Here is a 12,418-nt window from a genome sequence, read left to right as displayed (position 1 = left end):
TGTGTCTCAAACAGCCTCTGACAACCAAGTCCAGCTCCTGACCTTCACGTGTAGTTTAGCTACTAAGCCCGGCGGATCTGTCTCCACTGACAGGAGACGGGGCAAAGGCCGGTTACTGGCACCTTAAAGCCAGTCGCTTTGGGCAGAGGGGGCTCGTTAGCCCAGGTTGGCAACTCATCCAGGAGATGGAAAGCTCTGGTCTCAAACCTCCGCTGCCTTGCAGCTCTACCCACCCATGAGGAAGGTTTCAGGAGTAAACTCCGAGGGAAAATCGGGAGCTGGAGTCCCTACGCTGAGTTCAGTGCTGACTGACAACTCCTGCGACGCTGCTGGTACCAAACTGTATCAGTGTCTGCCGTTCCTTTGGGTTCATCAGGTGCGTGGGGGAGCCTACTGCGTGGGCAACAGCTCGCACTCCGTATTGTACTGTCCTGGCCTGTCCTGTGCATCTAGACAGCTAGGATGCAACATCCATGGCCAACTCTGACTGACGGAGACCTCTCCTCACCTCCTCACCTCCTCACCTCCTCACCTCACCTCACACCTCCTCACCTCCTCACCTCACACCTCTCACCTCCTCACCTCCTCGCTCCCCACACCTCCCTCCTCCCTCCTCCCTCCTCCCTCCTCCCTCTTCCCACCTCCCACCTCCCACCTCCCACCTCCCACCTCCCTCCTCCCTCCTCCCTCCTCCCTCCTCCCTCCTCCCTCCTCCCTCCTCCCTCCTCCCTCCTCCCTCCTCCCTCCTCCCTCCTCCCTCCTCCCTCCTCCCTCCTCCCTCCTCCCTCCTCCCTCCTCCCTCCCCACTCCCCACTCCCCCACTCCCCACCTCCAGTTTTCAATCTCATTGACTGAAGCCCTGGATAAGAACGTCACTGAACCTCCTTGCCCAGCACGGGTGCCATAGTGCTTAGCATAACACTTACACACATGGTGGTCTTGTTGTGGACTAATCTGAACCTTCCTTTGACTTTCAGGCAAAGACAGGATCATCTTCGTCACCAAGGAGGATCATGAGACTCCCAGCAGTGCTGAGCTGATTGCAGATGATCCCAATGACCCTTACGAAGATCAGGGTGAGTGTTGGCATTGTGTGACCATTCACGTATCCCGGGATCCTCAGCTGCAGCCAATCAATCCTTGCTACGTCCCAGAGAGAATTCCTCAGCTCTGTGCATCCCCCCAGAAGTGGTCTTGCTTGCAGCAATGGGAGCTTCAATTCCTAAATCCATCCCAACAGCTCCACAGTTTCCAGGGGAAACAAGGATGGGACTCCACATCCACTGGGCCTGTACTTGCTGAAGTTTAGAGGAATGAGAGAGGAGCTTATTGAAACCCATCAAATATTGAAAGGCTTAGATAGAGTGGTTGTTTCCTATAGTGGAGGATTCTAGAACCCGTGAACACAGTCTCAGAATAGAGGGATGTCCCTTTAGACCAAAGATCATAAGGAATATCTTTAGCCAGAAGGTGGTGAATCTGTGGAATTCATTGCCACAGATGGTTGTGGAGACCAAGTCATTGGATGTCTTGAAAGTGGAGGTTGATAGGTTTGTGATTCGGGTGTTGGAGAATGGGATTGAGATGGATAATGAATCAGTCGTGATAGAATGATGGAGAAAACCAGACGGGCTGAATGGCCTAATTCTGCTCCTGTGTCTTGTGGAAACGATCGAACATAGACCAGTACAGCTCTGGACAGAGTATCCGACTCATAGTATGCCAATCTCGATGCTGAAGTTTTACTAAGTAAATACAAAGTTTATAAACGGTGGTGCTCCCAACCCTGGCTGGGAGGTTTGCTAGTGCTTCTCGAGAGGGTTTTGACTAGTCTGGCAGGAGGCTGTGGGAGCCAGAGCACCAGGTCAGAAAGTGGAGAGATGGAGGGACGGGCGGCATCAGGGCCAGTGAAAACAGGCAGGAGCAAAGTAACAGATATGATGGGATGGATAGTGTATTTTAATGCTAGGAGTATTACGGGTAAAGGTGATGAACTTGGAGCAAGGACCAGTACATTACAGAGACTTGGTTGAGAGAGGGCAGGAATGGGTGCTTAATGTCCCAGGGTTTCGATGTTGGAGAGAAGACAGAGAGGGAGGTCAGTGAGGTGGTGGGGGGTGGGGGCAGAGGGAGAGTTACACTGCTAATCAGGACCAATGTCACGGCTCACAGCTGCACTCCGGGGACGTAACGGAGGGCTCGCCCACTGAACCCACATATAGAAAGGGTGCAGTCACTGGGACTGGACTACAGACCCTGGAGTTCATCGCTCCCTGAAAGTGGCTGCACAGGTTGACTGGGCGTTTAGGAAGGCGTTGGGATGCTTGCCTTCAGTAGTCGTGGCACTGAGCTCAGAAGTCAGAAAGTTGTGCTGCAGCTTTGTACAGCTAGCTATGCCACAGCTGGAGAATTGCACAGCGTTTTGGTTGCCTCATCGGAAGGACGTCGAGGTTTTGGAGAGGCTACAGAAAAGGTTTACCAGGATGCTGCCTGGATTAGAGGCCACATGCTATAACGAGAGGCTGGACAAACTTGGGTTCTTTTTGCTAAAGTAGGCTGAGGGGAAACTTTATACTGAGGGAGGTTTATAAGATTATAAGAGGAATAGATAGAGTAGACAGGGAGTATCTGTTTCTCAGGGCTGAACTGTCCAATACCAGAGTGCAGGCGTTTAAGGTGACGGGGGTAGGTTCAAAGCAGATGTGAGGGACAAGATTTTTTTGTATATACACAGAGCGGTGGTGCCCGGAATGTGTTTCCTGGGGCGGTGGTAGAGGCAGATACATTAGGGACTTATAAGAGACGTTTAGATAGGCACGTGAGTGTGAGGAAAATGGAGGGATATGGACATTGGGGATTAGTTTAGTTGTCATTTGATTGCCTATTTAATTGGTTTGGCACAACATTGTAAGCTGAAGGACCTGTTCCTGTGCTGTACTGTTCTATGTTCTAAACATCCTCCTCCTGTGTATCATCCACATCCCTCCAATCTTTCCATATTCATGTGTGTATTAAAAGCCTCCTGAACTCCACCATACTGCCTGATTCCACAACCAGCCCTGGTAACCCATTCCAGGCAGCTGCTAGTTAGAAACAAGCTTACCTGTCGTGTCAGCTTTAAACTCTAAACCCTCAGCACCACCACACCATCCCACAACTTTTACTCCTGGAGAAGGGTCTCAGCCCAAAACATCAACTATTTATTCTTCTCCATAGATGCTGCCTGACCTGCCAAGTTCCTCCAGCATTTTGTCTGAGGAAAAGATTCTGACTGTCTCTCCTCATAATTTTACAAATCCATCGAGTCTCTCCTCTGCCTGCTGTTTGCATGCTGTCTCTCTCCAGCACGGTCACCAAACCCACCACACTTTTCCTGTAACACACATAAAAGTCGCTGGTGAACGCAGCAGGCCAGGTAGCATCTATAGGAAGAGGTACAGTCGACGTTTTGGGCCGAGGTCCTCCGTCCTGGTCAAAGGGTCTCGGCCTGAAACTTCAACTGTACCTCTTCCTATAGATGCTGCCTGGCCTGCTGCGTTCACCAGCATTTTTTATGTGTGTTGCTTGAATTTCCAGCATCTGCAGGTTTCCTCGTGTTTCCACTTTTCCTGTGATGGGTAGCCAGAATTGCATGTTGTATCTCTCCAGCAGGGTCACCAAACCCACCACACTTTTCCTGTGATAGGTAACCAGAATTGCACACTGCGGTGTGAGGTGGGCAATGAAGGTGAGCAAAGCTGAATGTTGCTCCTGAACGGCAAACAGCAAACGTGGTGCGTACTTGGTTCCTTAAGGTTATCATTCTCCCAAAGGTGTGTGTTTCAAATAGCTTCTGACAGCCAAATCCAGCTCCTGGCCGTCACGTGTGGCTGAGCTATGAAGCTGGGTGGAATTGTTTCTACTGACAGGAGAAGGGGCAAAGGTGGGTTACTGGCGCCTTAAAACCTGTCAAACCTGATCTCAAACCAACACTGCCTTGTTACATAACACTCGCTTATGGAGAAGGCCTTGGGAGTAAACTCAGAAGAAAAATCTGGAGCTGGAGCCCCTATGTTGAGATCAACGCTGACTGGCAACTCCAGTGATGGCACTGCCCATCTGCTGTGGAGCAGAGAGTGTGCACCCGGGCCTGCAGATCCAGAGTTACCGAGTTTGGCTGATGCTGTAATTCCAAACCACGCCACGAGATGGCGACAGTGCTCTATTTATTGCCTCACAAACTTTCTAGCTCCACTGTCTGTCACTATCTGATACCTGTGGGTGGATATGGAGCCTCGTCAAATCCCCATCTCAACCAAATTCTCCTTTCGCCCGCTCACCCCCTCCCCACAAGTATTTGCCCCGTGCTAGTGTTAGTTGGAAGACCAATTCTTGATCCCCCACCCCCCCCCCCGCCCTCATGTAATGGAAGGAGGGGGTCTTTCGGCCCTTGGTGCCTGTGCTGTGTCCACTCTTGCAAAAGCCGCAGAGAATGGGAGACTCAGCCATCTCCATCACGGGTACTATCGAGGACATCTTCAAAAGGCGATGTCTCAAGAAGGCAGCTTTGATCATTAAGGACTACCATCACCCAGGATATGCCCTCTTCCCATTGCTACCATCAGGGAGGGTAGACACACTCAACGTTTTAGCTTCTACCCCTCAGCTATCAGGTTTCTCAACGGTCATTATTTTCTCTGTTTGCACTACCTTTTATATTTGTTGTAAATTAGTAATTTTTTGAATGTATTTCACTGTACTGCTGCAGTACAAATTTCACAACGTGTGTCAGTGATAATAAAGGACTCTGATCCCTGTATCTCCTCCCCGTAGACAAAGATTGGCGCTGTCTGTCATGTACATCAAAACGTACAGTGAAATGTGTTGTTATCAGTGACGAACACGGTCTGAGGACGTGCTGGGGGCAGCCCACAAGCGTTCCTATGCTTGTGGTGCCAACATAGCACGTCCTCAACTTACTGATCCAAACCTGCACGCCTCTGAAATGGGGTGGACATGGAGGAAACCCACGTGGTCACAGGGAGAATGGACAACCTCCCTTCAGACAGCAGCGTGAATTGACCATAAGACATAGGAGCAGAATATGCCATGTCATCGTGGCTGACTAATTTCCCCTCAGTCCCAAATCTTCTGCCTTCTCCCCATATCCTTTGATGCCCTTACTAGTCAAGAACTCAGTTCTTTGACTTTGCTTTAAGTACACCCAGTGACGGCCTCCATATCTTTGCTTTAAGTACACCCAGTGACGGCCTCCATATCTGTCTGTGGCAATGAATGTCACAGGTTCATCACCTCCTGGCTGAATTCCTCCTCATCTCTGTTCTAGATAGATTCAGAGGCTGTGCCTTCTGGTCCTAGACTCCCCCCACTACAGGAAACGTCCTCTCCACATCCACTGCCTAAGCCTTTCAATATTCAATAGGTTTCAAGAAGACCCTCCCCACCCCCATCACCCCCACCCTTTGAAATGCAATTGAATCTGGTCCCTGGCACTGTAAAGCACTGGGCTGCCCCGTGATGCAAGGAGGAGACTCTCCTGCCCCCAGTACCTATGTTGGAGATGAGTAAAGAACCCGAATACAATGTTGGCATTCATTTCAGGAGGACGAGTGTACAAAAGCAGGGATGTGATGCTAACGCTTTACAAGGCACTGCTCAGACCACACTTACAGTACTGTGAGCAGTTTTGTGCCCCTTATTTAAGAAAGGATATGCTGACGTTGGAGAGGTTCACGAGGATGATTCTGGGAATGAAAAGCTTATCATACAAGGAGTGTTTGATTGCTCTGGGTCTGTACTTGCTGGCATTTATCTCATTGAAACCTATCGAATATTGAAAGGCTTAGGTAGAGAGGGTGTTTCCTGTGGCGTGTGAGTCTAGCCTCAAAATAGAGGGAGGATAATTTAGTACAGAGACGAGGAATTTCTTTAGCCAGGAGATGGAGAGTTTGTGGAATTTATTGCCACAGGTGGCTGTGGATGCCAGGTCACGGTGAATTTAAAGAGGAGGCTGATAGGCTCTTGATTAGTCAGGGCGTGAAAGGCTTTGGGGAGAAGGCGGGCAAGTGGAGTTGAGAGTTGAGCAGACTCGATGGGTCAATTCTGCTCCTGTGTATTATGGTCTTTTGAAAGATCAGAGGTTCCCAAACTTTTCTATGGCATGGACCAATCCCATTGAGCAAGGGGCCCGTGGACTGATCCCATTGAGCAACAGGGTGTGGACCACAGGTTGGAACCCCTGACCTAGGTAGAGTGGATGTGCAGTGCATGGTTCCTTCAGGTTGTTATGGTCGTGGGTGGTATTGGGGATAAGCTCCTACTACCTATTAAATTCTCCCAATGGTGTGTGTTTCAAACAGCCTCTGACAGCCCAATCCTGCTCCTGGCCTTCACGTGTGACTTAGATACTAAGCCCGGCAGAACCGTTTCTACTGACTGGAAAAGGGCGAAAGGCAGTCACCTTAAAACCAGTCGCTTTGAGCTGATGGGGCTCTTCAGCTATGGTTGGCAACTCATCTAGGAGAAGAAAAACTCTAATCCCATATCTCCACTGCCTTGCGGCTGTACCCACTCATGGGGAAGGCTTTGGGAGTAAAGCCTGAGGAGAAGTCTGGAGCTGGAATCCCTAAGGCAGTCCAACGTTGAGTTCATGCTGACCGGCAACTCCTGTGATGCTGCTGGTGCCAAACTGTGTCGGCCTCTGCCGATCCTTTGGATTCATCAACAGCTTGTTCTCCATCTCATACAGCCCTGGCGTGCGTATCAGGTAGATAGTTGGAATGCAACATCCACGGTCGACCCCGACCCTGGCCTTTGCAATACGTGTTTCTAATCGTGGGGGAGTCTAGGACCAGAGAGCACACTCAGAATTACAAGGGCATACCTTTAGGACAGATGAGAGGGAATTTCTTTAGCCAGATGAATGGGAGTCTGTGGAATTCATGGTCACAGCTGGCTGTGGGGGGCAGATCATTGGGTATATTTCAAGCAGAGATTGATAGATTCATGATTAGGTGGGTTATGGGGAGAAGGCAAGAGAATGGGGTTGAGAGGAATATTGAATCAGTCAGATGATGGGCTGAATGGCCAAATTCTGCTCCTATGTCTGATGGTCTGTACTCCCCCGGTGCCCTTCCTAACGCGGTGTCTCTCTGTGCTTGCAGGACTGATCTTACCGAACGGAGATATTAACTGGAATTGCCCGTGCCTGGGAGGCATGGCAAGCGGTCCCTGTGGCGAGCAGTTCAAGTCTGCCTTTTCCTGTTTCCACTACAGCCAGGAGGAGGTGAAGGGCTCCGACTGCCTGGAGCAGTTTCGCACCATGCAGGAGTGCATGCAGCGTTATCCCGACCTCTATCCTCAGGACGAGGAAGGCGAGGCCCAGAGCCCGACTGACCAGGAGCAGCCAAGCGAACTGCCAGTCCAGGAGACGCCCATCGCCCAGACTCAGGGCTCCAGCTAATCAGTAGGGTGGTGAGGGGGTGGTGTCCAGTGTCCCCCTTCCCACCGGCCCCTCAAACCCTCTCCGCAGTCCAACCAGCTCCCAGCTGCCGGCTGAAGACTGACCTTCACTTTCATGGGGGGGGGGGGGACTTCCTGCTGGCACGGAGACCGGGACCTGGGGCTGGGGGGTGAAGGGAGAGGGGCTCCCTGCAGCTGCTGGCACAGAGACTGGTGATAAGGGGGCGTCTCCCTGCAGTTGTTGGGGTAGAGATGGGCAGTGGGAGGGGGAGAAGAGTCAGAGTCACTCCCTGAGGGTGTGAACAGGACAGTCTCGCTGCTAAGGTCCTTTACGTGGTGACCACCCCCTCCCCCCGAGTGGTTGTAGCAGGGACCAGGCTCTGTGTCTGCACTGATGGGCAAGGGGTTGAGTCCGCGGCAGGGTGGCAGCTAATCAATACCCACGCTGCACTGAAAGCTGCCACCCCGTGTAACCAGCCCCTTCCCCACAGCACAGCTAATACATTCTAAATTAAAGACATTTTTACGTTGTGTCGTGGATACTGTTTCGTTTGCTCTCTTAGGGATGATAGAGTCCGAGAGGAACAAGGCCTTCAATTCACCTTGTTTGTGCTGACCTGTCTCCTACCCATACTTGGACTGCAGCCCTCCATCCGTGTACCCTTCCAAAGATGAGCTTTACTTGTCACATGTACTTTGAGACATAGAGTGAGATGTGTTGTTTCTGTCAGTGACCAACACTGTGCCAACACCAGCAGATGAGTGTGAGCCGTTGCACTTTGGGAGGACAAACCAGGGTAGAGCTGTAGGACACTGAGGAGTGTGGTAGAACAAAGGGATCTGGGAATACAGGTCCATAATTCATTGAAAGTGGCGTCACAGGTAGATAGGGTACAACTGCTGCTAAGTTAACAAATGTCATGACACACGTCAGTTATGATAAACCGGATTCTGATTCTAAAGAAAGCTTTTGGCACATTGGCCAAAGTATTGAGTACAGGAAGCAGGATGTTATGTTGGAGTTGTATGAGACATTGGTGAGGTCTAATTTGGAGTATTGTGTGCAGTTTTGGTCACCTACCTACAGGAAAGATGTCATAACTTTGAAGGAGTGCAGAGAAAACTCATGAGGTTGTTGCTGAGATTTGAGGAGTTGAGTTACAGGGAAAGATTGAACAGGTTAGGACTTTATTCCCTGCAGTTTAGGAGAATGAGGGGAGATTTGATAGATGTATATAAAATTGAGGGTTATAGACAGGGTAAATGCAAACAGGCTTTTTCCACTGAGGTTGGGTGGGACTACAACCAGAGGTCATGGGTTATGTGTGAAAAATGAAAGTTTAAGGGGAAACTTCTTCACTGAGAGTGAGAGTGTGGAATGAGCTGCCAGCACAAGTGGGTGTGATTTCAATTTCAATGTTTAAGAGAAGTTTGGATAGGTACATGGATAGTAGGAATATGGAGGGCTGTGGGCCTGCTGCAGGTCAATGAGAATAGGCACTTTAAATGGTTTGCTGCAGACTAGATGGGCTGAAGGGCCTGTTTTAGTGTTGTAGATTGCTATGAATATGTTCTGGGGTCAGAGCCCAGAGTAGCCAACATAGCATGCTCACAACTCTGACCCTGACCCTGCCCTGTATGGCTTTGGAATGTAGGAGGAAACGGGAGCAGCTGGGGGAAACCGCTTGGTGGTGGGGGAATGTACAGACCACACGGGTGATTGGACCTGGGTCGCTGGAACTGCAAATCATTACATTACCATGATGCTGCAAACCTCTCTTAAATATTACAATCTACCACGTAGTGCCACCTTAAGTGAAGAAATGCCCCTTAAATATTTCCCATTGACTGAACTCTCCGTCTCTCTCCGTCTGCCGATTTCCTCATTTCCCATCCTGTGGCAGGAGATGTGCATTTAGCCACAGAGAGCACTCTGCTGCATCTGGTATTGGGGGGCGGGGGGTGGGGGGTCACTGCACAGGATCAGAAAACAATGCTGCAGGCTCTGAGCTCCATCGTGGCACCATTCCATGGTGTCACCATTTCAGAGGACCTGGCTTGGGTCCAACACACAAGTGCAGTTACAAAGAAACTACTTCCTTAGAAGTTTCTGAAGATTCTGCATGACATCTAAAGGTTTGGCGAACTTCTGTAGATGTGTGGTGGAGAGTATATTGACTGGCTGTGTTCCATATCATAGCCTGGTATGGAAACACCGATCTCTCTGAATGGAAATCCTACAAAAAGTGGATATGGAGCATACTATCACTCCCCACCGTTGAACAAATCCATCAGCAGGGACCTTAGCATCGGCCTCGCTCTCTTCTTGCTGCTGCCGCCAGGAAGTGGGTAAAGGAGCCGTTAACCTGCCCATCGCTGACCTGCTCCCATAGTTTATGGACTCACTGAAGCACAAACAAGATAAAACCTGCAGACTAGAAATCTGAGCAACAGGCACAAAATGCTGGAGGAACTCAGCAGGCCAGGCAGCATCTATGGAAAAGAGTAACCAGGCGGCGTTTGCGGCCGTGACCTTTCATCAGGACCGGAGAAAGGAGATGAGAAGTTAGAGCTAGAAGGAGGGGGAAGGGGAGGAGAGGAAGGTGAGAGTGGGAGGGGTGAAGCCCCTTGGTGAAAGAGATGAAGGGGTATCTGACAGGAGAGAACAAATTAAAAATCCATGGAGAAAGGGAAGGGAGGGGAGACCAGCAGAGGGAGGTGATGGGCAGGTAAGGGGACAAGGTTGGGGGGGGGAATTACTGGAAATTCGAGAAATCGATGTTGATGCCATCAGGTTGGAGGCTACCCAGACAATATAAGGTGTTGCTCCTCCAACCTGAGTGCGGCCTCATCGCGGCAGTAGAGGGGGCCATGGGCTGATGTCGGAATGGGAAGTGGAATCAAAATGGGTGGCCTCTCAGATATCCCGCTTTATTTGGCAGATGGAGCGTAGGTGCTCGGCGAAGCGGTCTCCCAATCGACACTGGGTCTCACCGATATGCGGGAGCACAAGACACAGTTTATGATCCCAACAGACTCTCAGGTGAAGTGTGGCCTCACCTGGAAGGGACTGTTTGGGCCCTGAGTGGTGGGGAGGAGGAGGTGTAGCAATTGTTTCGCTTGCTAGGGTAGGTGCCGGGAGGGAGGTCAGTGCGGAGGGACGAATTGACAAGGGAATCCCGTGGAAAGCAGAGAGTGTGGGGAGGGAAAGAGGCGCCTGTGGTGGGATCCCGTTGAAGACGGTGGAAGTTACGGAGGATCGTGTGCTGGACGCGGAGGCTGGTGGTGTGGCAGATGAGGACAAGGGGACCCCTGTCCCTGGTTGGATGGGGTGAGGGCAGCGTTATTGGGTTGAAGAGCCCGTTTCTGAGCTGAGAGCTCCGCGACTCTGGTGTTAATGATTTATTCCCTGGGGGTGGTGATGTCCAATACTGGTCGCGGTTCGGGACCCACCCTCCCACCCGATTCACCTTTAACCAGCTCCGGCCCCTGCGGCAGCAGCTCGGACTCGGGACGGCCTGCGATACCGGTCAGGATGAGCAGCCTGCGGGAACTGTGCTCGGGGCTGCCCCTGAAGCCGCTGCCCCCCAACAGAGGGAGAAGCAGCGGGGTGCCCCACGCTCCCGTCCGCACCCCTGCTCTCACACCCCAGGAGGAGAAGGTAACGGCGCCCACCCCTCGGTACAGGCGGCGGGATCGATCTTCCCCGTCAACCACCCTAGAGAAACGGCCTCTTCGGCCCGTCCAATCCATGCCAACCAGAATTCCCATCTGAGACAGTCCCATTTGCCCGCCTTCGTTCCAAACCCTTCGCATCCACATACCTGGTCCTCGTGTCTTTTCAGGATCGGAATGTCTAATACCAGAGGTCACGCATTTAAAATAAGAAGGGGTAATTTCAAAGGAGATGTGAGGGTCAAGTGGTGGAATTGTCCCTGGGGCGGTGGTAAAGGCAGATACATTCGGGACGTTTAGATAGGCGGATGAACGCGAGGACAATGGAGTTATATGGACATAGGCGATGCGTTTATAGGGCCATTTGATTACTAATTTATTTGCTTCAGCACCACATAGTGGGCCGAAAGGCCTGTTCCTGCGCTGTACTCTTCCATGTGAATATTATTAATGTATCTGCCTGAACCATTCCTCTGGCCTCTGGTTCCATTTACTGACCACTCTGTGTGTGAAAACCTGCTCCTATTAAACCTCTCTCCTCTCACCCTAAACCTCAGCCCTCTAGTTTCCCCGACCCTGGAAGAAAGAGACTGCCCGCACGTTTACCCTGTCTGCATCCCTTGTGTTTCATACACTTCTATCCTCATTCGCCTATCTCTAGTGAATTTGCCCAGCCTCTCTGCATAACTCAGTCCTCCAAATCCTGGCAACGTCCGCACAAATCTCCTCTGCTCGCTTTCCAGCTCGATGGCATCAGTAGGGTGACCAAAACTGGACACAATATTCCAAATAAATCCTTATTTACATCTTGTACAACTACAACATAACATCCCCACTGCCCGACTGGTGAAGGTCCGCATGTTAACAGCTATCTTCACCCTGTCTACCTGTGATGCCGCTTTCGGGGAACAATGTACCTGCGCTCCTGGGCCCCTCCAGGGCCCTGCTGTTCAGTGTGTAAGTCCCGCACTGGTCTGGCTTCCCATGAGAATGCAACACCTCATACTCGTCGAGATTGAACACCATCTCTGTCCCTGGGTCCACCTGGCCCAGCCGATCGAGATCTCCCTGTTACATAGGACACAGAGCATTACAGCACAGTACAGGCCATTCAGCCCACAATCTTCTAACCCTTCCCCGCCACGTGGACCTCCATTGTTCTGCCATTCATGTAACCTGGAAGATGTGTAGCTCAGGTGGTTGATGGCTGGGTGGAGTTCTTCTCCTCGCGTACTGACAAAACATCCTCCAGCATTGTGTGAATTCTTGTCTCACCCTAAAC

At 51.1% G+C, this 12,418-nt stretch overlaps 2 protein-coding genes across 4 annotated transcripts in view; both read left to right on the top strand.

Moving 5' to 3' along the window:
- Positions 1 to 976: 976 nt before the first annotated feature.
- LOC140193178 (mitochondrial intermembrane space import and assembly protein 40-like) lies at positions 977 to 7,992 on the top strand (the record flags this gene model as incomplete). Its single annotated transcript, XM_072250578.1, has 2 exons — positions 977 to 1,076; positions 7,164 to 7,992. Coding segments are annotated over 2 exons (399 nt in total), but the record flags the coding sequence as incomplete, so codon positions are not given.
- Positions 7,993 to 10,955: 2,963 nt separating this feature from the next.
- Positions 10,956 to 12,418, top strand: part of uroc1 (urocanate hydratase 1) — a 108,828-nt gene continuing 107,365 nt past the window's right edge. For all 3 annotated transcript variants that reach the window (XM_072250577.1, XM_072250576.1, XM_072250575.1), the window contains exon 1: positions 10,956 to 11,122. In XM_072250577.1, coding sequence (XP_072106678.1) covers positions 10,997 to 11,122 — 126 coding nt within the window. In that variant the 5' untranslated portion in view covers positions 10,956 to 10,996. The remainder of the gene's footprint in view (positions 11,123 to 12,418) is intronic.

This window comes from Mobula birostris, unplaced genomic scaffold (genome assembly GCF_030028105.1).
Source record: "Mobula birostris isolate sMobBir1 unplaced genomic scaffold, sMobBir1.hap1 scaffold_420, whole genome shotgun sequence".
In the NCBI taxonomy this organism is placed as follows: Eukaryota; Metazoa; Chordata; class Chondrichthyes; order Myliobatiformes; family Myliobatidae; genus Mobula; species Mobula birostris.
Note: the sequence above shows the minus strand (reverse complement) of the source record. Positions and strands in the feature narration are given on the sequence as shown.